The sequence below is a fragment of the Paroedura picta genome, chromosome 12 (genome assembly GCF_049243985.1).
Source record: "Paroedura picta isolate Pp20150507F chromosome 12, Ppicta_v3.0, whole genome shotgun sequence".
Classification (NCBI taxonomy): Eukaryota; Metazoa; Chordata; class Lepidosauria; order Squamata; family Gekkonidae; genus Paroedura; species Paroedura picta.
In genome coordinates this window covers 51,831,032-51,856,817 of record NC_135380.1, presented here as the reverse complement: position 1 = coordinate 51,856,817, position 25,786 = coordinate 51,831,032, and the positions used below count along the sequence as shown (strand labels likewise).

General features: G+C 51.2%; 1 protein-coding gene across 1 annotated transcript in view; it reads right to left on the bottom strand.

The window, feature by feature from the left end:
* The window catches only part of AK8 (adenylate kinase 8), a 181,890-nt gene that overhangs the window by 36,075 nt on the left and 120,029 nt on the right, over nucleotides 1–25,786 (bottom strand). Inside the window, exon 11 of the mRNA XM_077305729.1 lies at nucleotides 7,019–7,160. Coding sequence (XP_077161844.1) covers nucleotides 7,019–7,160 — 142 coding nt within the window. The remainder of the gene's footprint in view (nucleotides 1–7,018; nucleotides 7,161–25,786) is intronic.

Below are 25,786 nucleotides of genomic sequence, written 5' to 3'. Positions count from 1 at the left end.
ATAGTTTTCTCTGGCCTTCTGGGCTACTGAATTGACTTTAGGTCCATGGTGTTCTAAGTATGTCTTTTTATGTAAAGGAGCCAACTGGCTGTAATAATTAGTATGTATGTATATATTGATTAGGACTATATATTTTTTAAATTATGTTCCACCCTGTATAGGCTTAAGTTCATCACCTGATCAGCCAGTTAATTAATCTGAACTGGCTATTGCCCCTGGATGACCAGGGACCCACACTGATTAGGAAGCCACACTCATTTCGTCTGTGGGCCAAGAGCCACAAATTGCCATATTGGTCTCAGGTTAGGTGGCAAAACTTCTATATGTTTTCCTAAAAGGTCTCCTAAAATTTGTCATGATTGGATGGAGGGGCCTGTTCCGATTGGCAGCATAAGCGATCAACATGGGTGTGGTCCATCCCCCCCCCCCCACTTTTATCATCTGGGCTCCAACTCGGGATCAAGCACCAAAGTTCAAATTTTGAAAGTACTGTTGGGAAGCTGATAAATTCTCGTACGAATAACTAATATTAATAACATCTCTGCTCACAACCATTTTCTGTCCTAAATCAAAGAAAAAGTCCAATTTTCACCACATTTCAATAAGGTTTGTGGCATACGGCGCTTTACCCAATCCCGACAGTCCCCCAAAGGGTATTAGGCAATTGCAGATTAATTCTTTTGCTCTCTCAAGGAGCCACAGAGCAAAGGAACTCATTCTGAGATGCCACAATTGAGGCCATGAGGACGGATTCCTTTTCTTCCTTTTCAACTGCGTTTCTGTCCCAGAAGGCTGGCGGAGATCAGAAATGGGCACATCATGAATTGGGGGTTCTTTTCCAGACAGAAACCCTCCCCAGTTGCTCACAGAGGGGGCTGGGATTGTGTCTGGGGTCCCCACCACCAAACTGTACAGATATACCTTCGCAGGGGGCACTTCATACATACTGGTTCACTTGAGCAGCCACTGGATGCCCAACCCGGGGAGCTCGGCCTGCACCTTTTCCAATCCATGCAAGGGTATTAGATTGCATACAGAGCTATCGATCAGCATCCCCTACAAGCAGATGAGGCCGGGGAAACCCTGCTTTGGCATTCCTCCCTCTGCTTTGGGGGTTTCAGAAAGTGAGGAGAAAGCCCCCCCCACAGCTGTTTTCATGGCAATCCTCTCTCTCTCACACACACTCACAGTCCCAATGTGCGGACATCACCCAAAAATGACCTCAGCATGCTGGGATCATTGGGGATTGACACGTTGGGTTTTGGGCAAAACCCTGTGGGTTTGAGGCTGGTTTTTTACCATAGAGTTTCCACAAATGCCAGAGGGTCTCCCAATGTGCTGCCTTACTTCTGGGTGACATCAGCACATGGGACGCTCTTCTGGGTTCAAGTATGCATGAGGGAAGGGAGCTCCTGGATAGCCCCCCCCCCCCCCCCCCGAACAGCGCAGCAGCCCCTGGTAACCCTAAACCGATGCCTGGAGGCAGAGACAGGAGCATGAGTCTGCTCTTGTCTGTGCAGGCAGAGTTATTCTCATGACCAACAGGGCTACAAATATCATCTCTTCCTCTGTCACCACATCTCTGTCTTGCATCTTGTGTGTGTTTGCTCTTCATTATTTGGTGGATGTAGGGTGGAGAAATAAGCATTGCTGTCCTCAGTCTGCAAGGCCAGCAGAAGGCCCGTCTCTGGGCCTTTCCCCTTCACTTCTTCTGAACCGCTGCCTGCTAGTCTGCACAAAAGAAGCATTTACCTCCTTCAACCACCCACTGGGGAACGGGCAAATATAATCTGTGCTTAGAAGCTGGCTCTAATTCTGCCCACCTCCCACCTGCCCCAACACAGAAAAATTAAACATGGCAATCCTTTCTGGCTGGAATACTGGTTAACTTTTGTGGTTGAAAAACGTCCCTATCAGGTACTTTCTCTCCTCACTGCCCCTTCTGTTACCTGGAAAAGAAATGAAACTGGACACTGCTAGTGTAACTGTCAAATGGGAAGGCTTCCCACATTCCAAATGTCAGGAATCATTCTGGTCTGATTGGGAGAATTTGCCTTTGTTTGGCTCATATCTTGATTTTCTGAGTGCAGGTCTCCCCCATTTCCTGCAGTTGAAAGTCAGATCCTTTTGGGTTCACAAGAAGGTCAGAAAAGTAACATCTATTATACAGAGACAGACTGCCTCTGTGCATGGAGGTTCAGTGTAGATATCATGCTAATAACTGTTTGGACGCCTCTCTTCTGAGATACCACTCCTCCTCCGTGGAATTCAACTCTCCTTTTTCAAGTCAAATAAATAAGCAGCTACCCCCATCTCTTGTGGCCGTGAATCCCATAGGCGAATTAGCTGCTGTCTGGAAAAAATGCTTCCGTCCAGCTGCTGATACTTCCTGTGCCAGTCTGCAGTTCTTGCCTCACTCCACAAGCAAAGTTAATCCAGGCCTAATCCCTTCTACTGGCAACCTGAAATAAATTATTTTCCTCTTTGCCTGAGCGCTGATCTCTGGATGCTGCGGCTCAGGCTACAAGGGATCTCTTTGTTTTTTATTATTACATATTAAAAAACTTTATAGCCCAATTTGTTTCCTCCTGTTGTTGGGGGTTCCCCCTCCCTTAAAAATAACTTGATTTTTCATTCTTTCCTGCCATCAATTACTGGGTTTGTCTTCGCTCCTGCTCTGTAAGACGGAGGAGCTCAGAGACTGATCCCACTCAATGGGATAGAATTTAATATTATTTGCACCAGGTTTATGAAGTGGAAGTCAGATAAAACACAGTATTTGAACAGTAAACCATTTATTACTTCTGCGGAACAGACTTACGAGTTGATACGCGGACAATAACTCTGCTTTTTGATCATCTAGAGAGGCCTACTTGGAGTTCCAGGCTCCAGCTAACGGACCCTTTTGCCGATAATGTTGTTTACTGATGTGACGGGATTTTAATAATAAACTTGATATATATGTAAATTTATTTTAATCTAATTTCATCAACCTGAGCCCACCTAGCAATAAGGCCTTTTTCTTGGTGATTGGATCGAGCTGTGATTTATACCTTTTCCACTTCCTATTCCCAGATTGATTCCTGAGTCCTAATTCTAGCTGGGTTTTTTGCTCTTGATGTCAGAAACGCCGGCGGCAGCTGCAGAGCACCATGGTTTATAACCTGTGCCGTGAGCCAATGATTTACGGCCTGGCTTCCCCGCCTGGCCCCGAGATGCGCTTCTGCTGATCATTTCTCTCCCGCCCAGCACGGGCTGACAGCTTGCTTGCACGGAAGGCATCAAGCCCCCGCCCCCCGCCCCAAATCAATCAGCCACCTCACAATTGGCCCCTAATGAATGCCAGACCTGGACTCAAACGTAGACCCAGAATGCCTACTAGACTTGGTGGGATTCTCCACCCGTGCGGCAGCCCCCCCCCCCCCCCCGCAATCCACTCTTCGTCATCATGGGGTCTGTCTCTTGTGGCAGACGGGTCACGGGAAACAGAGGCACCTTAGGGATGCCAGTCGCCAGGTGGGACCTCAGGATCCCCCGGAATTACAGCTCACCTTTGGGCTACAGAGATCAGTTCCCTTTGCAGGACGAACTCTCTGGTCCCTGCCCTACACAAATCGCCAGGAGTCTCCCAACCTGAAAATGGCAACTCTATCCCCCCCCCATCCCCCACAGAAGGCGACCTTGAAGCATTTCCAAAGGGCTGTGTGAAGGTTCTGCAGGAACAAGGTTTACTGTTTCTTTCTTTCTTTCTGACATTTATACGCTGCCTTTTCCAACAAACAGGCTCTGGGTGATTCACAAAGACATCAATTAAAACTTCCCTGGGAGCTTTACAGCTAAAACATCTGAAATCTAATTCCGGCATTCCACTTTTTCAGATGGCTCCCAACCCAGGAAGCTGCCGGCCACAAACCCATCACCTGAAACGTTTGGTGGGGGTTCCAGCTGCCTGCAGGGTGGGGTGACCCTCTTGACAACAGTCCTGCAAGCAAGGGTGGCCAAACGGTGGAGCTCCAGATGTCCATGGGAATTATGGTCCACAGATATCTGGAGAGCCACAGTTTGGCCACCCCCGGCCTATGGACGTCTGTGCTACAGCTTGCCTGCTGGCGCCTGGAAACCTGCCTCCACCTGAGTCGTCCCAGAGCTGGCCCGCCTGGGGTGGCCTGGGGGCAGCCCTCCAGACTCCGCTCCCGCCTCTCAGCTGAGGGCCTCGGACGGGAGAAGCCAGAGCTCAGACCGGAGAGACAGCCCCCCCACCCCGTTTAAAAGCGGGGGGGGGGGATGACGACGACCCAACTGTAATCAAATGTCTTTGTCTATTTGACAATTCTCACATATCACAGATGACTGGGCAAATCACCACGGCAAGCCACCTTTCCACAAAACGAGCAGCGCGACGTGCCAGACAGCCACTAAATGGTGCCAAGACTATGGGGAGGGTCAGGGGTCTCTCACACCCTTCCCACCCACATTTCCAGGAATTTCGTAACCCAGACTTGGTAACCCTACTGCCCCTTCTGTAAACAAGCCTCGGCTCTGAACGTGCCAGGGCAGCCCAAAATGAGGCCTGTTTACTTATTCAGCTATTTAAATACCGCCTCGCAGGTTCCCTTGGAGTACAAAATGAAGCAAAATGAAGCAGGGCACAGGCTGGTAGAATTTTGTCAAGAGAATACAATGGTCATAGCAAACACTCTTTTCCAACAACCCAAGAGACGACTCTACACATGGACATCACCAGACGGTCAACACAGAAATCAGATTGACTATGTGCTCTGCAGCCAAAGATGGAAAAGTTCTATCCAGTCAATAAAAACAAGACCAGGAGCTGATTGTGGTTCAGATCATGAGCTTCTTGTTGCAAAATTTAGGCTTAAATTGAAGAAAGTAGGGAAAAGCATTAGGCCACTCAGGTATGAACTAAATCTTATCCCTGACGAATACACAGTGGAGGTGACAAATAGATTTAAGGAATTAGATCTGATAGACAGAGTGCCTGAAGAACTATGGACGGAGGTTCGCAACATTGTACAAGAGGTAGCAACTAAAACCATCCCAAAGAAAAAGAAATGCAAGAAATCAAAATGGCTGTCTGAGGAAGCTTTACAAATAGCTAAGGAGAGAAGGGAAGTGAAAGGCAAGGGAGAAAGAGAAAGATACACCCAATTGAATGCAGAATTCCAGAGAAAAGCTAGAAGAGATAAGAATGCCTTCTTAAATGAACAGTGCAAACAAATAGAAGAAAACAATAGAATGGGGAGGACCAGAGATCTTTTCAAGAAAATTGGAGATATGAAGAGAATGTTTCATGCAAAGATGGGTATGATAAGGGACCAAAATGGTAGGGACCTCACAGAAGCAGAAGAGATCAAACAAAGGTGGCAAAATTATACAGAAGAACTATACAAGAGCGAGCTTAACATCCCTGATGACCACAATGGGGTAGTTACTGACCTGGAGCCAGACATCCTGGAATGTGAAGTCAAATGGGCCTTAGGAAGTCTGAGCAACAATAAAGCTAGTGGTAGTGACAGCATTCCAGTTGAACTATTCAAAATCTTAAAGGACGATGCAGTAAAAGTGCTACACTCAATATGCCAGCAAATTTGGAAAACTCAACAATGGCCACAGGATTGGAAAAGGTCAGTTTACATTCCAATCCCAAAGAAGGGCAATGCCAAAGAATGTTCAAACTACCGCACCATCGCATTAATTTCTCATGCTAGCAAAGTTATGCTCAAAATCCTACAAGCTAGGCTCCAGCAATACGTGGACCGAGAACTTCCAGAAGTACAGGCAGGATTTCGAAGAGGCAGAGGAACTAGAGATCAAATTGCCAACATACGCTGGATCATGGAGAAAGCTAGGGAGTACCAGAAGAACGTCTACTTCTGCTTCATTGACTATGCTAAAGCCTTTGATTGTGTGGAGCACAACAAATTGTGGCAAGTTCTTAAAGAGATGGGAATACCAGAACATCTTATTTGTCTCTTGAGAAATTTATATGCAGGTCAAGAAGCAACAGTGAGAACTGAACATGGAATCACTGACTGGTTCAAAATTGAGAAAGGAGTTCGGCAAGGCTGTATACTGTCGCCTTGCCTATTTAACTTGTATGCAGAGCACATCATGAGAAATGCGGGATTAGAGGAGTCACAAATTGGGATCAAGATTGCAGGGAGAAATATCAACAACCTCAGATATGCAGATGATACCACTCTAATGGCAGAAAGTGAAGAGGAACTAAAGAGCCTGTTGATGCGGGTGAAGGAGGAGAGTGCCAAAGTTGGCTTGAAACTCAACATCAAGAAAACAAAGATCATGGCATCCGGCCCTCTCAATTCCTGGCAAATAGAAGGGGAAGAAATGGAGATAGTGACAGATTTTATTTTCCTGGGCTCCAAGATCACTGCAGATGGGGACTGCAGCAAAGAAATTAAAAGACGCTTGCTCCTGGGGAGGAAAGCTATGGCAAATCTAGACAGCATCCTAAAAAGCAGAGACATCACCCTGCCAACAAAAGTGCGTTTAGTCAAGGCTATGGTCTTCCCAGTTGCAATGTATGGCTGCGAAAGTTGGACCATAAGGAAGGCCGAGCGTCAAAGAATTGAGGCTTTTGAACTCTGGTGCTGGAGAAGACTCTTGCGAGTCCCTTGGACTGCAAGGCGAACAAACCAGTCAGTCCTAGAGGAGATCAGCCCTGACTGCTCTTTAGAAGGCCAGATCCTGAAGATGAAACTCAAATATTTTGGCCACCTCATGAGAAGGAAGGACTCCCTGGAGAAGAGCCTAATGCTGGGAGAGATCGAGGGCAAAAGAAGAAGGGGACGACAGAGAATGAGGTGGATGGATGGAGTCACTGAAGCAGTAGGTGCAAACTTAAATGGACTCCGGGGAATGGTAGAGGACAGGAAGGCCTGGAGGATCATTGTCCATGGGGTCGCGATGGGTCGGACACGACTTCGCACATAACAACAAAAGGTTCCCTGTGCCGATTTGGGGTCAGAAAGGTTACCTGTTGGGAATGATTCCCACATTCTTCATCAGCCTCGCCTGGTCCTCATCCCTCGGGAAACCGTGCAGCACCCAGCCCCGGCGGTGGCAGTCCAGACTATTCAGCCGACACAACAGTACCTTGATGACCAGGTTGTCTGCGACTGAAGGAAAGAGAACACTTTTAGCTACGCAACTGAATGGTCAGAAAACGCAACCCCTTTACAAGGGGGGCTTTGCTTGGTCTGAGGGACCTTGCTTGTGGCGTGCAAGGCGGACGGATGCAGGGTGGGTCGAGAGGCCAGTTTCTGCATGCAAGCAAGGAAGGCCCTGGGCTGCCATGCCAAGTCCCTGTCTTTGGAGTAAGAAAGGGGATCGGAGAGAGGGCAGTCTGAGTTCAGTGGCACAGAGTTTAATTCAGAACTCCTGGCTGACACACAGTGCTAAAGAACGGAGCACACAAAATAGCACACAGTAGACCAAAAAGGGGGTTCCGCATCTACAAGAAGATAATAGCCGTACAACGCAAATGAAATTCAGGCTATAACAAGAAGAAGAAGAAGAAGAAGAAGAAGAAGAAGAAGAAGAAGAAGAAGAAGAAGAAGAAGAAGAACTGGTTCTTATTTGCCCCTTTTCTCTACCAGAAGGCTACCTTACAGTCGCATTCCCTTCCTCTCCCCACAACAGACACACTGTGAGGGAGGGGAGGCTGAGAGAGCCCTCATATTACTGAAGAAGAAGAAGAAGAAGAAGAAGAAGAAGAAGAAGAAGAAGAAGAAGAAGAAGAAGAAGAGTTGGTTCTTATATGCCGCTGTTCTCTACCCGAAGGAGGTTCAAAGCGGCTTACAATCGCTTTCCCATTCCTCTCCCCGCAACAGGCACCCTGTGAGGGAGGTGAGGCTGTGTGAGGAACTGATAGTCTAGCAACAATACTTCTGAATAAAAGGAAGCTTTATTGCATAGCAGTTCAGGATCCTAGACGTCTCAAAGTCAAATCTGATCAATAGGTGAAATGCATCCCCTTTTACACACATGTTCTCTTGCCCAAACCCAGCCGAGTCCCCAGAGGCCCGGAGCCCCCTCTGCAGGTGCCAATCCGGGCAGAGAGCCAAGGATGATCAGGCCCGTCTTCAACCTTGAGACCTTCACAGTTTCTACTTGCAGAGATAATACAATCTGGCAGAAATGCAACAGTTACTAAATCACTACACAGGCATCTCAGGGTTACACGGTTAAGAAAATACTGACACACAGATACAAGATGGAGTCACACAGGTCAAGCACAAATCATGGCAGTAATCGAGAGATCCAGAGTTTTAAAAGCTATTTTTGGAAGCAAAAAACATCTCCAAAGAGCCAGCTGGGTTAAGAGTCGCAGCCTCTAATCTGGAGGACTGGGTTTGATTCCCCACTCCTCCACATGCTGCCATCTGGATAACTTTGGGCCAATCACAGTGATCCGAGAGAGTTACCTGAGAGAGCTCTCAGCCCCACCTACCTTGCAAGGTGCCTGTTGTGGGAGACAAAGAATTGTAAGGCCCTTTTGAGACTCCTTTGGGCAGTAAAAAGTGGGATACAAAGAACACCTCTTCTTCCAAAATGGTGGGTGTCCTGTATCCTACGACTCTCTTTGCTCCTTGTGGGCTATAAGTCCAAACAATAAATAAACAAACAAACAGACAAACAAATAAATAAATGGTGGGCTAGCTCATGCAGAGTTGGCTGAAGTTAAATCCAACCATGATGAAGGTCCTCTGATCAGGCTCGGGTCCCAGATGGGTCACTGTAGCTCCTGGTTCTTGGCAGAGTCCAATAAACATCCTTGGCAACCTTCAGGAGTCTGGGGGTGGGGTGCTGGGCCCAGGTCACAAACACTGCCCACCCCAGGTTTCCAGCCACCTCCTCCGGGCACGGCAGCGAGCGCCCTCCTACCTATCAGCACTCGACCTGGCCACTGGGATCCCTGCAGGGGTCACCTCAAGACTGGATTACTGTCACTCGCTTTACGCCGGGCTGCCTTTGAGGCTGACTCGGAAATGCCAGCTGGCCGACAGAGCCATAACATCTACAGGTTCCCCCCCCCCCCGACTGAGGAACTGAATCTACTGAGGGATTGTCAAAGTAATTGTTGAAGTGCCGTTCTAATTGTTCCAGTTGGTGTGTTATACTGTTATATTTGATTTTGATAGTGTTCTATGTAAATGCTCCAAAATGTTTTATGTAAACCGCCCAGAGCCGTAGGGAAGGGCGGTATAAACATCTAAATAAATAAAATAAAATAAAAAAATAAAACTTGCATAGTCTACAAAGAACTTGTGTTGCCAGCAACCCTCGCGCAAACTGGGGCCCAAGTTTGTGGGGCCATTTAAAGTTCTTTGGGTCATAAATGCAGTGACTGTGGAGCTCGCCTTGCCTAAGACTTATAGGCATGTTCATCCCGTTTTCATTCCAGCTTGCTGAAAAAAGCCCCGCCTACGGATGACTGGCACCCTGCTTCTGCTGCCCCTATTCCTGTTTTCGTGAAGCAGATTTTGGACTCCAGGTGGCATCAGGGCAAACTACAATAGTTGGTGGACTGGAAAGAATTCCCCATGGGTGATCATGAACGGGTGGGTGCAGGGAAGGTCCGAGCCCTGCGGTTGGTGAAGGAGTTCCATCAGAAGTTTCCCCAGTGTCCAGGGCCGGTGGTGGGAGGTTAATTTGGGAGGAGTTTGGTGTCGGAAGGGCGGAATGTCAGATTCCCAGTCGATGGGGAGTGCCTTCTAAGTATCATCCAATAGTTTTTGATTAATCAATCAGTGGAACAAAAAGCGCCAACCTGTGCTAGTATAATGCCCCCCGGGACACACCAATGGGAACCTTGCCTGTAGGGTCGCTCAAGAGCATCCCACTATGCATCTGATCCCTCTGAGCAGGAGCCATGCTGCTCAGAACGGACACGCTGAAGTTGTAGCAGCACAGCCGACTTTTGCAAAAGCCGGGATAGCGGGAGGCGAGGAGGGAAAGAAATCTGCATTCCTCCCATTTCCCTGCGATTAAAAACCCGGCCTGGTAGGAACGCACGGTGCATCTCCTGTTCGTTCGCGTGGGACTTCCTTGGGGTTGTCAGGAAAACTGGATAGTCTCGATAATTGCCGGCTGGGCAGACTAGGAAGCGAGCCAGGAATCTCTTGGCCTCCAGTGTGCGACCAGTTTGCAAAGTTGAGTTCAGAGTCCTTCTGATGAAGTCGTCAATCCGTGCGCTTGAAGGGGATGATGACGCACAAGAATTTCAGCCCATCCATTCCCTTTCATCCGGACTGCGTTTCTACCTCTGTCTCAGGAGCTGGAAGGAAATTAGTCTCCCCAGTAAAGCCTCGAGCCTTTAAGAAAAGTTTGAGACAATTTTTTTAGGTGGAGAGTCCAAAGGCTGGGTAAAAATCCAGGGCATGAGAGGGATGGAGAGAGGAACCAGGCGGAACAGGGGAGAAGAGTCCCTAGTTGGTCCACGGGTCAGAGAGAAGCGGCAGGACTGGAGACACCCCCGGATCAGCACCAGGGCTGGGCACACTCTGAGCGAGGGCAGCAGCCCGTGGCCGTTCAGATCAGGCTGGAGCGGGGCGGTCAGAACCCACAAGGCTTTATAGCCGCAAGGAAGGTCTGACTGATCCAGGCGCTCCTGGCCATCTTGAGGAGAGCATTTTGGGGGTGGGGGGAACAGCGCCGTTGGTGCTGCTGGGCCCGGGTGCTGGCTCTGAGCTCCCAGGGCACCTGACAGCTCTGGGAAGAAAACAGAGGATCTTCCACATGGCTGGCCTGGCAGCGATGGATCCAAGGAGCCACAGCCGGTTGGGGGGGGGGGGAATGGGGACTTCTTACGCTGAAATGTGGCCAGTTGCAGCAGCTACTCATTCCAAGCAGCAAGCTGGGCATGTCTACAGCAAGGCTCATGAACCTCACCGGGGGGCCCAGAGATCTCCCGGGATTATAACTGGTGCCCAGACAACACAGGTCAGTCCCCCTCCCCCCCCCCCCGGAGAACATAGCTGCATGGCAGCACACCCCTGTACTGCATGCTGGCAGGGGCTCATGGGAATCATAGTCCATGGACATCTGGAGAGCCACAGTTTGGCCAGCCCTGTCCTCGATAACACACAGAGGCCCCCGGTGAGCTCTCCCCACAAGCCAGGTGAAGCTGGCTGTGGCTTGACCGTGCTTCTGGCAGCTGGGTGATGAAGCGAGTTCAGAGCGCTTTCCCCAGCAGAAACCGCCATAGTCTCTTGATCACCCAGAAGGCACCTGCTGGTCTATCTGCAAACAGGCCCACCACCACCACCACGCCGGCAAATCCCAGTCTAGGTAGCTGCCTCGGGCAGCCTCAAAGCAGGGACAGCCCTGGACAGCCCCCCCCCAGGAAGCCCAAGATTGACACACAGAGTTAGGCCATGCCCAGCCACCACTGCTGGCCGCCTGCCCTGGAAACCCCAGGAGGGGGAGGCTGCCATCTGACACCACTTCCCACCACTGCTCTGCTTCCCTCCTCCCAATAAATACAGCCTTGAAAGGAACTCAGGGGGCCATTCCGCACAAGTTTAATGTAGCAGAAGGCTTTCAAATTGTAAACGCTACTAATTTGCAGTTCTGCAAGACGTCGCACACAATCTGCAACACTCCTGCAACAGTTCCACAAAAAGCTATTCGTTGTCGCGCTTCTAGGGAAATCGGGAAAAGGGGATTCACCCTCCGAAAAGTGCTACACTCTTGCAAACAATCTGCAACAGTAGCGAAAAAGACCTGTGCATTAACATTGTTGCGGTTCCAGCCAAGTCCCTCCCCCTAGCTCTCTCCTCCGAACTTCCAGCGAAGCAATCGCCATTTTTTTTTCCTTGGAGCGGGGAAAGCAACGAACCAGCGAGGCTTCATTCACCCAGCGAGGCTTCTCCGGCTACAGTCCCTCCCCAGAAGTGCTTCAAAGCTCCCCTAAGTCCCCAAGCACAACACAGCCCCCTGTTTGCGCGTTCCCTTTATTTTCGGCCGAAAATTGCACCGGTGGGGGGATTTTTTTTTCACTCGGGGGAGCGTGGTAACAATGAATCGCCAGCTCACACTCCAGCTAGATGGGTTTCAACGAATCAACGCAGATTCGTTGCAACGTGTTTTTTTTTTTTTTAACCTGTGCTTAAAGGGAAAGGGGCTTTTCCGGAGCATGATAATAACCACCCATTGGCTGTTCGTTTGATTGACAGCCAGGGGCGGGACCAAGCACAGAAAAAATCGCTTCCTTTCTAGCAATTCCTGCGAGACCGGAAACCTGTGGGGAACGAATGAAACGCTACTGGATTCCACTACAAAGGCAGGTATGCGTTACGCCGAGATTCCACTATTTAAAATAGCGTTTCCACTTTGTGGAACCAATTGGCAACATTGGTCCAATGTTCCCTGATGTGCAGGTGTTCCAGGGCAGGTGTTCCCTGATGAGACCCAAGACCAGCCAAGGCCCGAAAAGGACAGGAATAATGGCCAAAGCGCCCCCTGCTGAGGGATGCTGTCGATCTGGCGGGGAGTGCCTGCCAAATGGCTCTTGCCTCACTGGGGGTCTGCAGCTATCATCCCCTCCTTTGGCCGATCCCAGCCCAGCTGAGGAGCAGACCGCAGCCAAAGCAAGCGTGTGCTGCAAAATGTGCAGCTGGAAGGACAAAGAGCGGGCCAGGGCAGCGCCAAGGTGGGGCTGCTGAACGGTTTCCGGTTTAAATCCTTGCGGGTTTATCAGAAGGCCTCAATGACCTTGGGGAAGGAGGGGGGTGAAGCTCAAAGCAGCCCAGCCTGGTCTGCGCGTTTCAGCAGGGCTTCGTCTCATGCGGTGGCCACTCTCAGTGGAGGGCCCTGGCCCATTTGAAGAGGGACACAAAGATGGGGCAACCGAGCTAATCAAATACCCGTTTTGTCACGTGTGGCTCGAAAATTCAACCTGTGTCAAGGGAAAGAAAAAGCCATGGTGTAATCTGTCCCTCTGTGTGTGCTTGAATTAAGGCATCCATGGAAGTAAATGAACACCCGGGATTCCCTTGGCCGAAGGCTCTAGAAATCTGTCTCACATATATCTAAGACTAGGTATGTGGAGTCTATTTAGTTCCCTCCCTGCTTTTTTAGCCGTGCTCCTTATGCAAGCGGCCAGCCTACTGGGGGGGGGGGGGCGGGGGGGGGCGAGAAAAGCTCCTGAAAGGGCTGTGTCAAGTCAGGAGTCTTGCATTGGAGGAGAGTGTTATTCAAGGTGTAAGCTCTCAGGTGCTCACAGAGTCATAGACTCCTAGAGTGGGAAGGGGCCATGCAGGCCATCTAGTCCAACCCCCTGCTCAACGCAGGATCAGCCCTAAGCATCCTAAAGCATCCTACTTCTTCAGGTGCAATGAAATGGAAATTACCAGTCCATGCAGGGCAGGGTCTCAGTTAATGACTCCCAGCATTCCAAAATTAGGGAGATAACTGCCCATCAATCTCACTGTGTTGGCTGCAGAGGAGAGGACACGCAGTAACGGGTTTAAACTTCAAGTACAACGATATAGGCTAGATATCAGGAAAGAAATTTTCAGTCAGAGTAGTTCAGCAGTGGAATAGGCTGCCTAAGGAGGTGGGGAGCTCCCCCTCACTGGCGGTCTTCAAGCAAAGGCTGGATACACACTTTTCTTCCCCAAAGGAAATGAGACACCCAGAGCCTGGGAGAGAATGTCAGCCCCAGGGCCAAAAGACCGGACGAGCTGAAACTCGGCCTTTGCCACAAACTCCCAGTGTTGCTCCCGCCTTCTGGCCCTGGCCCTCTCACCCCCATTTGCTAGACTGGGAGGAAAGTCTTGTTCTACCTTCCAAGGCTGCAGCAGGACCGACTAAGATAATGGGAGGGCAGCACTTGGCGCTCTGCGATTTGCACCACATCCAAACGGCAGCAGCCCCTGCAATGGGGAGCCTGATTGGCTTCCCTCCTCCTCCTACACAGTTCTCCCAGGGCTCACTCAGCCACCTGGAGACTCCTTTGGGTAATGAGAAGCAGGGTTGAAAAGCCAACTTTTCTTCTTTGAACCACACTCCAAAGAGCTGTATGAATGCTATTCACTATTTTTGGTTTTCTTTTTTTGCTTGCCATTAGGTTGCAGGCAGCTCATGGCCCCCGTGGCGGTTTTGCAGGGCAAGAGACGTCCAGAGGCGGTTTGCCGTGTCCTGCCTCTGCGTAGCGGCCCTGGCTCCTTTCCCAGGACTTATCGGGGTCGCTCCTGTTCATTTCCACAGCTCTGACAATTTCAGGCCAGGCCAGAAAAGGCTTTTCAGGCCAGGCCTGTTACTATTTACCTACTTATTAAGATCCCAGCCCCCTGCTCCTCAGAGGAAGGGGCAAAGAGCCACAGCGTCTTCTTGGACTGCACCGGCAGCAGTACTCTCATCCCTCCAAGCACTGACTTCAAAATTAGATTAAAAAAATAAAAGCAGCAGAGGGAGGCCGAATTTCGCATCCTGCATCAATTCCTTCTTGTTCTGGCACAAATGCAGAAAACTCCCAGCCCTGCCAGCAACATGCTGCTGATATGGAGAAATCTGAAACGTTCCTTCAGCCCTGCCAGCTGCGCTTAAAACTCTTCCAGGAATTCAACGTGTCTCTCTCTCTCCCCCCCCCAGCTCTCGTTTCAAAAAGAAGAAAGAAAACTTAACAGAAAAAAATCTGTTGGTGTTCTAGACCCAAAAAATAGATATGGATCTGCCATGAATGCTGATGCGGAAACTCCCCAAATCCGCCTCCTTCAAGCTCTCCTGTTTGAAGCTTCCCCAGCCCCTCTCTATGCTGTGAAAAACGCCCAGGAGGGGCTTCTGGCATCGATTCACCCTCGCCTATCAGGCCTTGAGAGCTACGAAGCCCGGCCGGGGGAGCTGCGGACCCTGACTGCTGATCAGCGGAGGCCCATTTCGCCTCCTCTTCCCCTTCCCGGTTAGGTGTGGAGCTTCCACCATTAATGCAGATGCCTGAGGGTTGATCTCACGGCTTGACAGTTAACATCTTGCCCTGCGCATCAGCTACCGCCAAGGGCTACTTTCCCGGGCTCAGTCTGTCATCCCTAAATTCAGCAAAGTGCGAGAGCAGAATGCCTCATTACTCCACAAAGGTCAAATTGGTTTAATATTATTTGAGTCCTCCAGGGAACCCCTCTTTGTGTTTTTTCCTGCTGACCACAAAGTCTGTGGGAGTTAAGGTTTGTTTGGCATTTCCGTTCTACAAAAACTTGCTAGCAAATGGATTTGGCAGTGCTGTTTCTGTTATTGGCTGCAGCCCCTGGACCATCCAGCAGGAGAAGCCCACCAGGCTGGAATAGCGGCCGCTACCACCCTGCAAACTGCCCCAGCAGGTCCTGCAGTGCCCCCTTCGCCTTGCTCCTGATTCAGCTCTCCCTCCCCACAGACGGACGGGCTGGGGCAGTTCGCAGCAGAAGTCCGACGGCCATAAACATCATTGTCGGTCAGTAGATAAAACCATCATGAAACCATCCCATCAACGGCACCAGTAACCCCCATCAACGGCACCAGTAACCCCCATCAACGGCACCAGTAACCCCCATCAACGGCACCAGTAACCCCCATCAACGGCACCAGTAACCGTACTCCCTCCACACTCCAACCCGCCCTCTCCACTTTCCAGCTGGTCCTTTATTGGTGGGTCCCCACGGAGGGGGAAAGAAGGCTGAGCAAAAACCTAGAAGGCAGCGAGGAAGATTTGTGGGGCCCCCGCTGTACTCAGCAGTCAATTGTCATCGTGACCCTATTTATTTCCCCCTAGAGTTTTTTGGGGGGAGAGATTGGGGAAGTTTTACTGCCATGTTATTCTCTTTTTATTGTAATTTTTGCTGTCCGTTTTAATGGGGTTTTATTGGGGTTTTACTGGACAATAAATTGAATAATAATGATGATGATACTCTCTTCTTGCTACCTGTTGTCCCCTCGAGATCAGACTTTACTCATAAAGTCTGCACAGACTTTACTCATGGCAGCTTGAGCTCTGAGTACCAGGGGTACTCAGCGGCACGCACCGACAACTACACGGAGGAGCCAGCCGTTGGGACTTTATCTCCAGGGCCTCCCTCCCCCACTGGTTGTGATGGTACCGCTGGAGCTGAGCTCCACATCTGGCAGCAAACAAAGGGGACCGGGAAGCCATGGGCTGTGCCCTGGAGCTCACATGCTATGGCCCCGTATCAGCAGAACTTTGGCGATGCCCACCATCTCCTGGCCAAGTGAATCTCCGGCAAAGAAGACAACAGGTGGGTCTCATAAAAGCCAAAGTCTTTAGCTTCACTTTCCTTGGTCTTGTCTTCAGTCAAGCAAGGACAGCAGTCGCACACAGCAGGGAGTTTAGCAAAGTTCCGCACACTAATGGAAGAACCGAGCAGCTCAGGAAGCCCCCAAAGCAGAAAGCACTGCCAAGTCGCAGCCAATTCACTGTGACACTGTAAAGGTCAAGGTCTCCCCTGGGGAAGCACCGGGTCATGTCTGACCCTTGGGGTGACGCTCTCCAGCGTTTTCTTGGCAGACTCAATACGGGGTGGTTTGCCAGTGCCTTCCCCAGTCATTACTGTTTACCCCCCAGCAAGCAAGCTGGGTCCTCATTTTACCGACCTCGGAAGGATGGAAGACTGAGTCAACCTTGAGCCGGCTGCTGGGATCGAACTCCCAGCCTCATGGGCAGAGCTTTCAGACTGCATGTCTGCTGCCTTACCACTCTGCGCCACAAGAGGCTCTTGTGACACTGTAGGGGTGGCCAAACTGTGGCTGTCCAAATGCCCATGGACTACAACTCCCATGATTCCCTGCCAGCATGTGCTGAAATGTGCATGTGCTGGCAGGGGCTCATGGTTGTTGTAGTCCACTGACATCAGGAGAGCCGCAGCTTGGCCACCCCTGTGTAGGGTTTTCAAGGCGAGAGACAGTCAGAGGGGGGCTGATATGGCTTTCCTCTGCACAGGAGGCCTGGGCTTCCTCGGGGTTCCCCATCCAAGTCTCGACCAGGGCCGGCCTGGCTTAGCTTTTGTGCTCTGACCAGTTTGGGCTGGCCTGGACTATCCGGCCCTGGGCATGAATGAGCCACTCAGCTCTCAGGTGTGCTGATGGAAAGGATCACCAAGTTGCAACCTGATAGAGCAGGGATGGCCAAACTGTGGCTCTCCTGTGGTCCTTGGACTACAATAACCATGAGCTGCTGCCAGCATGGTAGTGACTCATGGTTATTGTAGTCCAAGAACCTCAGGAGAGCCACCGTTTGGCCACCCTAGCTATAGAGTCTGCAAGGCAAGAGACGTTCAGAGGCCACGGCCTGCCTCTGCAGAGCAACTCTGGAATTATAATTTATTATATTTTTATTTATTCCACCCTTCCCCAAAGGACCAGAGCAGCTTACAAGGTTAAAATCATAAAAATATATCATCTTCATTAATAAAATTGTTAAGAACACTGAAATCATTAAAATAAACTTAACCAAGTGGGAAGCCGTGTTGGTCTGAAACAGCACAACAACAACAACAAAATCAGAGTCCAGCAGGGGCACCTTTAGGACCAACAAAGATTTATTCCAGGCGTGAGCTTTCGAGGGCAAGCACTCAATAGTCTGAGGAAGAGAGCTTGGACTCGAAAGCTCACGCCTTGAATCAATCTTGGTGGGTCTTTAAAGTGCCCCTGCTGGACTCTGGTTTTTTGTTGTTAAACTTGACCACTCACTGCTCCAGGGGCACAAGGGGGGGGCACGGCTATCATTCCAGGGTTGTTCCGCTTGGCTGGATTCTTGGCTAGGAATTTTAGAAGCATAGAATTATAGAGTTGGAAGGGCCCTCCAGGCACATCTAGTCCAACCCCCTCCAGAAGGCAGGAAATCCACCATTGAGGCTTGCCCTCCTCAGCCACTGGCCTGGCGGAAGAGCTCCGTCCTGCAAACCCTACAGGGACAACTTCAGGCCCTCCAGGGCTCCAATCTCACTCGGCAGAGGATTCCGCCAGGCCAGGGACGGAGCCAAGAAGGCCAAGAAGGCCCTGGCTGAGGCAAGTTTTTCCCCTTTAGGGCTGGGGGCCCTAAGCAGATCCTGGTCACTAGACTGCAAGGCTCTCCAAGGGGCGTAGTGGCAGAGCCGGTCTTGCCTCCCACGATCCTTATTCAACTGGACGTCCCAAGAACGGGCCTGGGGGCAACTCCACACCCACCACTGAGCCACACTGTCACCAAACTACGGCCTATCGCCAATTGCACATTAGCTCATGTAGTGGCATATAGCTGAACTGAAATGATGCTTCCCGTTGAGTCAGTAAATCACAAGCCTGCTCAGGGTTTTCCCATTCTGCTTTGTCATTATGGTATTTTATTGATTTGCTTGGTTTCTAATGTCTTTTCCTGTCGGGAGTCCTTTTGAGAGGCTGGCAACAGGGCAGCACGGTGTAAACATTTTTAAGAATGCAAGTGCAACGATTGGAGTGCCAGACCAGGGTCCAGGAGATCCGGGTTCAAAACCCTCCTCTGCCTTCAGAACCCAGGCTGCTGGGTGAAATGGGGCCTGCCACACACTTTCTGCCTAGCCTGCCTCAAAGGAATGTTGTAAAGATAAAATGGAATGAGGGAGATGGGATATGAACGAAGTACATATATTCATCAATTAAATGAGCCATGTGGATCAACTCTGGCAAAAAAAAGAGCTGCTTTTTTAAACTCTGCTTTTTACCACCTAAAGGAATCTCAAGGTAGCTTCCCCTCACCTCCCCTTCCTCTCCCTATAACAGACACCTGTGAAGGGAGGCTCTGAGAGAGCTCTGAGAGAACTGGGACTGGACCAAAGTTGGCCAGCTGGTTGCATCCGGAGGCGTTGCTGCTTTGCTTTCTTACAAGTCCGACCGGGGGGGGGGGTATTTTATTAACTTAAATTTCAGATACCATCTTCCTTTGGCCCACCCTGAGCCAAGAGCGAGGAAGCTGAAGGCGACCGCGCATTCCCTGGGCTTCCATCCAGCAAAGCGGCCAAGTTTCTGGCCGCGAAGGGAAGTCCGGCAGCGCCGGCCGAAAGGCCTGCTGCCCCTCCGTCCCGCAGCCCCTCGGCCGGCGCCTCCGCCCTCCTTTCGGAAGAGCCCGCCCCACCCCCGGCCCCGTTGCCTCCCCGCGCCCTTGGGCTCGCTTTGCGCCTCCGATGGCCGCAATCAGCCAGGCGGCGGCGTCCCGGGCGGGGCCTTGGGCGGGTCTGCACCGCCACCTGCTGGCCGCACCGCCTCCCCGCGGCACGGCGCCGCCCGGCGACCCGGGGCTCCTCCGCCGCCGCCTGCGAGGAGAGCCGCTCAAGGCGCCCGGGCAGGACCCCGGCCCCGGCCCTTTGCCACGCGGCGCCCACAATGCCCGGGCGAGAGGACGCAAGAAACGCACAATCCGGGCGGCGGCGGCGGCGGCGGCTCGCCAGAAAACGCCCCCTTCCCCCTTGGTGCCCTGCAGCTGCTGCCTGGACCCTGCCTCCTGCCTCCTGCAGCCCTGGGGCCGCTTCCTGCCTACTGGGAGCCAACTGTAACCCCAGGGGGGCACATAATCATCACTCTGAAACCTTGATATATAATACTTCTGAAAGTGCAAAACAGTCATTTGTAAAGTAACATCAAGACAATCAGTAGCAAACAAACAACACTGCAGATTTGTGTACAATAATGCAAAGATACAAGAAGGAAGATAGCCCAGGCAACAGTTCAACAGGTTAGTTTCGACGGAAGTCCAAACAAGGATCCCGAGGTCCCGTTTCACAAGGTGGCAGAAGTAATAATATCATCAAGTTCCTCAAGAGAATAAATAACAATTTGACTTAGAAGAATTCTCCAAAAAGTGAACTATTTATTACATCAATGGTACTTTTTCAAGCTGTGCATTGCCAGCTCTAGGAACCAGGAAAAGAAGAAATTACAAACCCGTGAGTTTCATGCATGCCGGTTCCTGTGGGTGTTTCTGAATTTCCAGGCAAGGGGGCAGGAATTCGGCCTCCCCTTGCAGCTACCAGGGGTTGCTGCTGCCCCACCCCCACCCCCTCCAGCTGCCGAATCCAGATTTCTCTCTTTTTCGAAGCACGGAATTCGACATCACTTTCAAGCAAACCTCCTCGGATATCTAAGGATAGCCCAGGGGTTTTCTTCTGACAGATTTAAACTCCTCTCTGCTCACTCTGAAATTAGGAAGTGTTGTGCTTATCCCTCCATCACCCACAAAGGACGTTTTATAGACGTTTGCTGCCTTCGACCTGCTTTTGGCCACAGGCCTGACCGTGGGTGGCCGCTGCGGCTCACGAGCACCTCTGCAGTTTGTCGGCGTTTCCTGGATTCAGCTTGTTCCGCAGCACAAAGAGATGGGGGGGAGAGGCAGGAGGCCAGGTGAGCAGGGAGAGGGGAGAGGGCAGAGGGAGAGGGAGGGGGAGAGAGGGAGAGGGGAGAGAGGGAGTGGAAGAGAGGGAGTGGGAGAGAGGGAGAGGGAGTGGGAGAGTGGGAGAGGGAGGGGGAGAGGGAGTGGGAGAGGGGAGAGAGGGAGGGGAGAGAGGGAGAGGGAGGGGGAGAGGAGAAAGGTGAGAGAGGGAGTGGGAGAGGGAGAGGGGAGAGCGAGAGGGGAGAGAGGGAGTGGAAGAGAGGGAGTGGGAGAGAGGGAGAGGGAGTGGGAGAGGGAGAGGGGAGAGGGAGAGGGAGAGGGGAGAGAGGGAGGGGGAGAGAGGGAGAGGGAGGGGGAGGGGAGAGGGAGAGAGGGAGAGGGAGGGGGAGAGGGAGGGGGAGAGGGGAGAGAGGGAGTGGGAGAGGGAGAGGGGAGAGGGAGAGGGGAGAGAGGGAGTGGGAGAGAGGGAGTGGGAGAGGGGAGAGAGGGAGGGGGAGAGGGAGGGGGAGAGGGCAGAGGGAGAGGGAGGGGGAGAGAGGGAGAGGGGAGAGAGGGAGGGGGAGAGGAGAAAGGGGAGAGGGAGTGGGAGAGGGGAGAGTGGGAGTGGGAGAGAGGGAGAGGGAGAGAGGGAGAGGGAGGGGGAGAGGAGAAAGGGGAGAGAGGGAGTGGGAGAGGGGAGAGGGAGAGGGGAGAGTGGGAGTGGAAGAGAGGGAGTGGGAGAGAGGGAGAGAGGGAGTGGGAGAGGGGGAGAGGGAGAGGGAGAGGGGGAGAGGGAGAGCCTTCCGCCCTAACCGTCCTCGCTGCAGCCCTGTAGGAAAATGTCGCGGCATCGTCACCCAACTGTAAAACCCTCAAATGTTTGTGCCTTCTAGTCTCTACGTTACAAGTGGATTCGAGTCATCAGCTGCTCAAGACTTGTCCGAGGCGAAGTCTCTGTTGGCAGCTGATGCCTGAACGGCGGATGAGCCGGAGGGTGGCCCAGAGAGCAGATGTAGACAAGGGGGAGTTTGGGTAAAGGCCGCTTCTTACACATCCGGATGGCAAGTTACGCCAATCACTTATTGATCATTTAGTCCATTTCCAGGCCACCTCTCGAGGGGACCGCTTGCCCAAGACAACTTACACAATGAAATAATCAAAACATAAACGCCTTGTAAAAGTTGCTGATCCAAACCCGGCAATAAAACCCAGCTAGAGTGTAGAGACATTAAACATTAAGGGACTGAAGAAATGAACTTTGAACAGTTTTTGTACAGGAAAGTGGACCATGTAAATGGCATTAAAGCCAACCTTTTACTAAAAATCCTGGCCGGTGATGGGCCACCACCGAAAGAGCCCCTTCTCTGGTCGCTGCCTGCCCCCCTCTGAAGGCGGGACGCCAAGAGCAGCGTTACAGGAAAGATTTTAGGATCAGACTAGATGCCAGAGCGCGCTCCACTGACACTGGAGGCAAAAGGTAGGGTGGGGTGTTCTTTATCTCGAAATTGGGGCATGGGGTAAATGGAACTACCTCCCTCCCCGATTTGGCTTCCTTTCCTCGCTGTATTTCTTTGCTGTGGTCGAAAGTGATCTTGGCTAGAAGAAAAATGCTGAAAGCCAAACAGGCACTGTGGGGGGGGGGGTCTGGGTTGGCTTCCTCTCGATTCTCTGTGTCCTGGAAGAACCAGACTCCTGCTTTACAAGTGAATAGCATATATGGGGAGGTTTTCCTATAAAGAGCATAAGAATATAAGAAGAGCCCTGCTGGGTCAGGCCAGGGAGGGTCCATCTAGTGATCCAGCCTCCTGCCTCACCCAGGGGCCAGCCAGCTCCTCTGGAGGGCCATCCACAGGGCAGGGAGGCCGAGACTTTCATAAGAACATCAGAAGAGCTTTGTAGGATCAGACCAATGGTCCATCTAGTCCAGTGTCCGATATCAAACAATGCCAGCCAGTCCCTTCAGATGGCCGACAGCAGGGCAGAGAGGCTGAGGCAGAGTTCCCCTGAAGCAACCTCCTGGCTCTGCGATTCAGAGAATCAGGACCTTTGGAATGTGGAGGGTCAGTAGCCACTGACACCCTTCGTGAATCCTCTCATCTGATTTAGTTCTTACTCTGAGAGATACAAGAAGGAAGGAGGATGTGGGTGGCAAAACCCTTGAGATGGGTGGCGATTAAACACACAGCAGAGGAACAGCTACATAAAAATATAATCACTAATTCAAAATATAATCAATACAGTTCCAGGAAGTCAGAAATTTTCTCAGCTTTTGCTGGAAGATTACGTCTGTCTGTCTGTCTGTGTGAGAAATTCCATCTAAGTGTTTATTTTGTTCTTCTGACCATCAAATTTTACCACTGGTGGAAAAAAGGACTGACTCCCCAGCACTGAACCAATGAAGAAAACTTTTGTAGCAATTCCCAGGTGAGAAATGTCAAAGGTTTTGAATGGGGGCAGGGGACACCCAGCGCGACTTCAAAAGCTCTGTCAAGCTAAGGGGACCCTCTTGAAAATGGGTGTGCAAAAGGGTGGTTCGTTAAAAGAAGAGCCCGCCAACCAGCCATGGACGCTCAGCACGCCATCGTACGTGTGTGAACACATGGTGTGCTGCGGAACGTGCAGACAAACGGAAAATGAAAAGAGAGGAAATTAATCTGTTTATTAGCTCCAGTTTGGGATGGATGCGGATGTGTGTGTGTGTGTGTTTAAAAAAAGAAAAGGAAAAAATGTTCGGGGCTGTTCCCCCCGCCCCATAATAAGAAGAGAGCCGCACTGCAGGGCCCCTACAGCTTGTGAAAAATTAAACTCGACGGATTCAAACTGTCCTATTTCCACATCAAAAGAGGAAAGGCACTGTGCTCTTCCCAACTTATCTTCAAACGCGCAGCACCCTGGAAACTTTCTTGAGAAAAAGAGAGGGAGGAAAGGGAGGAAGGTCTCGAGTTCCCCCAAGCGCTGTGCCCGTTGCCGTAGCCGCTGTCTCTCTCGCTCCTAATTATACCCCTGTGAGTTTATTAATCAACTGGTAAATTATTTAGAGATCCACGCGCCGTCTTCAGCGAGTACAAACACACGGCATGAGAAGACGGGCTGGAAAAACCAGCCGATACCCCCAGAGGACCTCTCGCCGGTGTTCAGACAGCTTGCGGCTGGCTGTTAAAGAAAGGAAGGAAAGAAACGGCAAAGGAAAAGAAATAAGAAATAAAACTGAGCTTACCTCCTCAGATGGAAAGATTTACCTGGCCTTTCAACTCTGAAATTCTTTGCAAGTTATGGATTTTTCCTCTGTTTATTATTTTTTTTGGGGGGGGAGCGGTTCTATTGTCAATACTTTAGGTTGTACTTTAGCAAGGAGAATGTTAATTTTGCTGTCAAAAAGCGAGCTGTGATCTTGGCTGCCGTGCCACCCTCACTTGTGAGCCCCCCCCCCACCTCCACCCCCAAACAAATGGGAAAATAATAATAATAAAAAAACCTTTAAAATCACCCCGGTTTTAAAACATTTGAGAGAGAAGTTATATTGCCATAAGTAAAGACTTTTCTTGTTAGTAATAGCAGAAATTACAATGTCCCCAATTCCCATCCCTCTCCCCCTCCCCTGTGCAGATACAGAAGGGAATGCCGTGGGGATTCAACATCACTCTTTCCTAAGTGTGTCTGTGGAGGGGTGGCTTGTTCCCGGCTTTACTCAGCCAAAACAAGAGCCGCGTAATCTTCCTTCTGCCATTTTTCTTTTCTGTGGTGGAGCACTGCTGAACAAAACAAAGATATAATTTATTTTATCGGTTCTCCTCCCCACTCACACCGCGAGGGCACGATCCACGGGGAGCCGTGCCAAACAGGTGCACTCGCACACCACTGCCGCTCGGTTAAGTCTGACACCTGGAAGCATCAAAACTCTGGGAGGAACGAAATGTTCCTGGTTTCAAAGAGGCGGGTCCAGGAAACTCAGGCCCAAAGTGAAGCCACACGCCTGCCGCCGAGGACAGAGGCTTTTAAAAGAGACAGATCCCCACCGGGCCTGGGAAAGCCGCCACAGGAGTGAGGGGGGGGGGACTAACTCCCCAATGTTGCTGCTCCTCAGAAACAGATATTACATTTGGAGCAACAAAGCTGGCAAAATACCCCCCCCCCCCACACACACACACACCAAGTTTCTCTCTCTTGAAGCCTTCCCCCAAAGCTGCTGGGAACATGAACTGTTGGATGATGCACTTCCAATGTGCTTTTGCAGCTGGATTTTCCTGTGCCAAACACGATAACCAGCTTCTAAAGTGCAGTGAAAGTGCATTTATCCTGCGCGTGCAGAACAGGCCAATAATGAAACCCCACAGCAGCTCTTCAAAACTGTCAACATTTTGTTTGGCCCTAACCCATTTCTGGAAGCTGTCTCAAAGAAACAGTCTTGTAGACTGCTCCGGGGACTGCTCCGGGGGATGGCCGTGTTGGTCTTAAGTAGAACCTCCAAATGCAGTGGTCCCCAACTGGGGACCGGTCAACGCTCGACAATTTTACTGGGGCCCGGGGGGGGGGCGGGTAGTCTTTTGCCGAGGGACGTCACTGCCGCTGCCTGAGCCCCTGCTCCACTTGCTTTCCCGCCAGCACCCCTGACTTCATGCCGCCCACTGGGTGGTGCTGCTATCAGCAGCTGCGCAGTGCCATGCCAAGGGGGAGCCCCAGCCATGGCGGCTGCTGGAGAGCACCAAAGGGAGCCAGTGGCAGAGTGGCAGGGCAGCCCCTGAGGCAGCAGATGGGGAGGAGGAGGAGCCGTGGCCCGGTACCGACTGATCCCCACTGGGGGTTGGGGACCCCTGCTTAAGAGACCAACAAGAGTTTCAGGGTGTAAGCGTTTGAGTGTCAAAGCTCCCTTGATGGCATCTGACCCACGGAGCTTGGACTCTCAAAAGCTTACACTCGCATTTAGATGCATCTTGGGGTCTGGGGATGCCAGCTCTGGGTTGGGAAAGGACTTTGGGGGTGGGGGTGGGAGTGGGAGGGATTTGGGGCAGGGAGGGGCCTCAGTGGACTCCCCCTCCCAAGCAGCCCTTTACTCCAGAGGAGCTGATCTCTTTAGTCTGCAGATGAATATTAATTCCAGGTCCCACCTGGGGGCTGGCATCCTATGTGGGACTCATACATTTCTTACTTCGTACAATAGGCTTCTGTGAAGGAAAAAGCACTTTCTTTTGTCGGTCCAAAGTCATCTCTTGTACAGCCGATCTCCCAGCCAGATATGCAACAGTCACCTACAGCATGACTGCAGAGAATGTCAAAGAGAAACCCCCGTGGAGAAGGTCCTCTGGCCGGGGCACTGCAAAACTGCTGAGATTCTAAAATTCTGATTTATTTATTGTTTTTTAAGGTTTTAATACCCATGTTTCATTGAGGGAAATGTATGTTGTATACCGCCCTGAGCTGCATGGGAGGGCAATATAT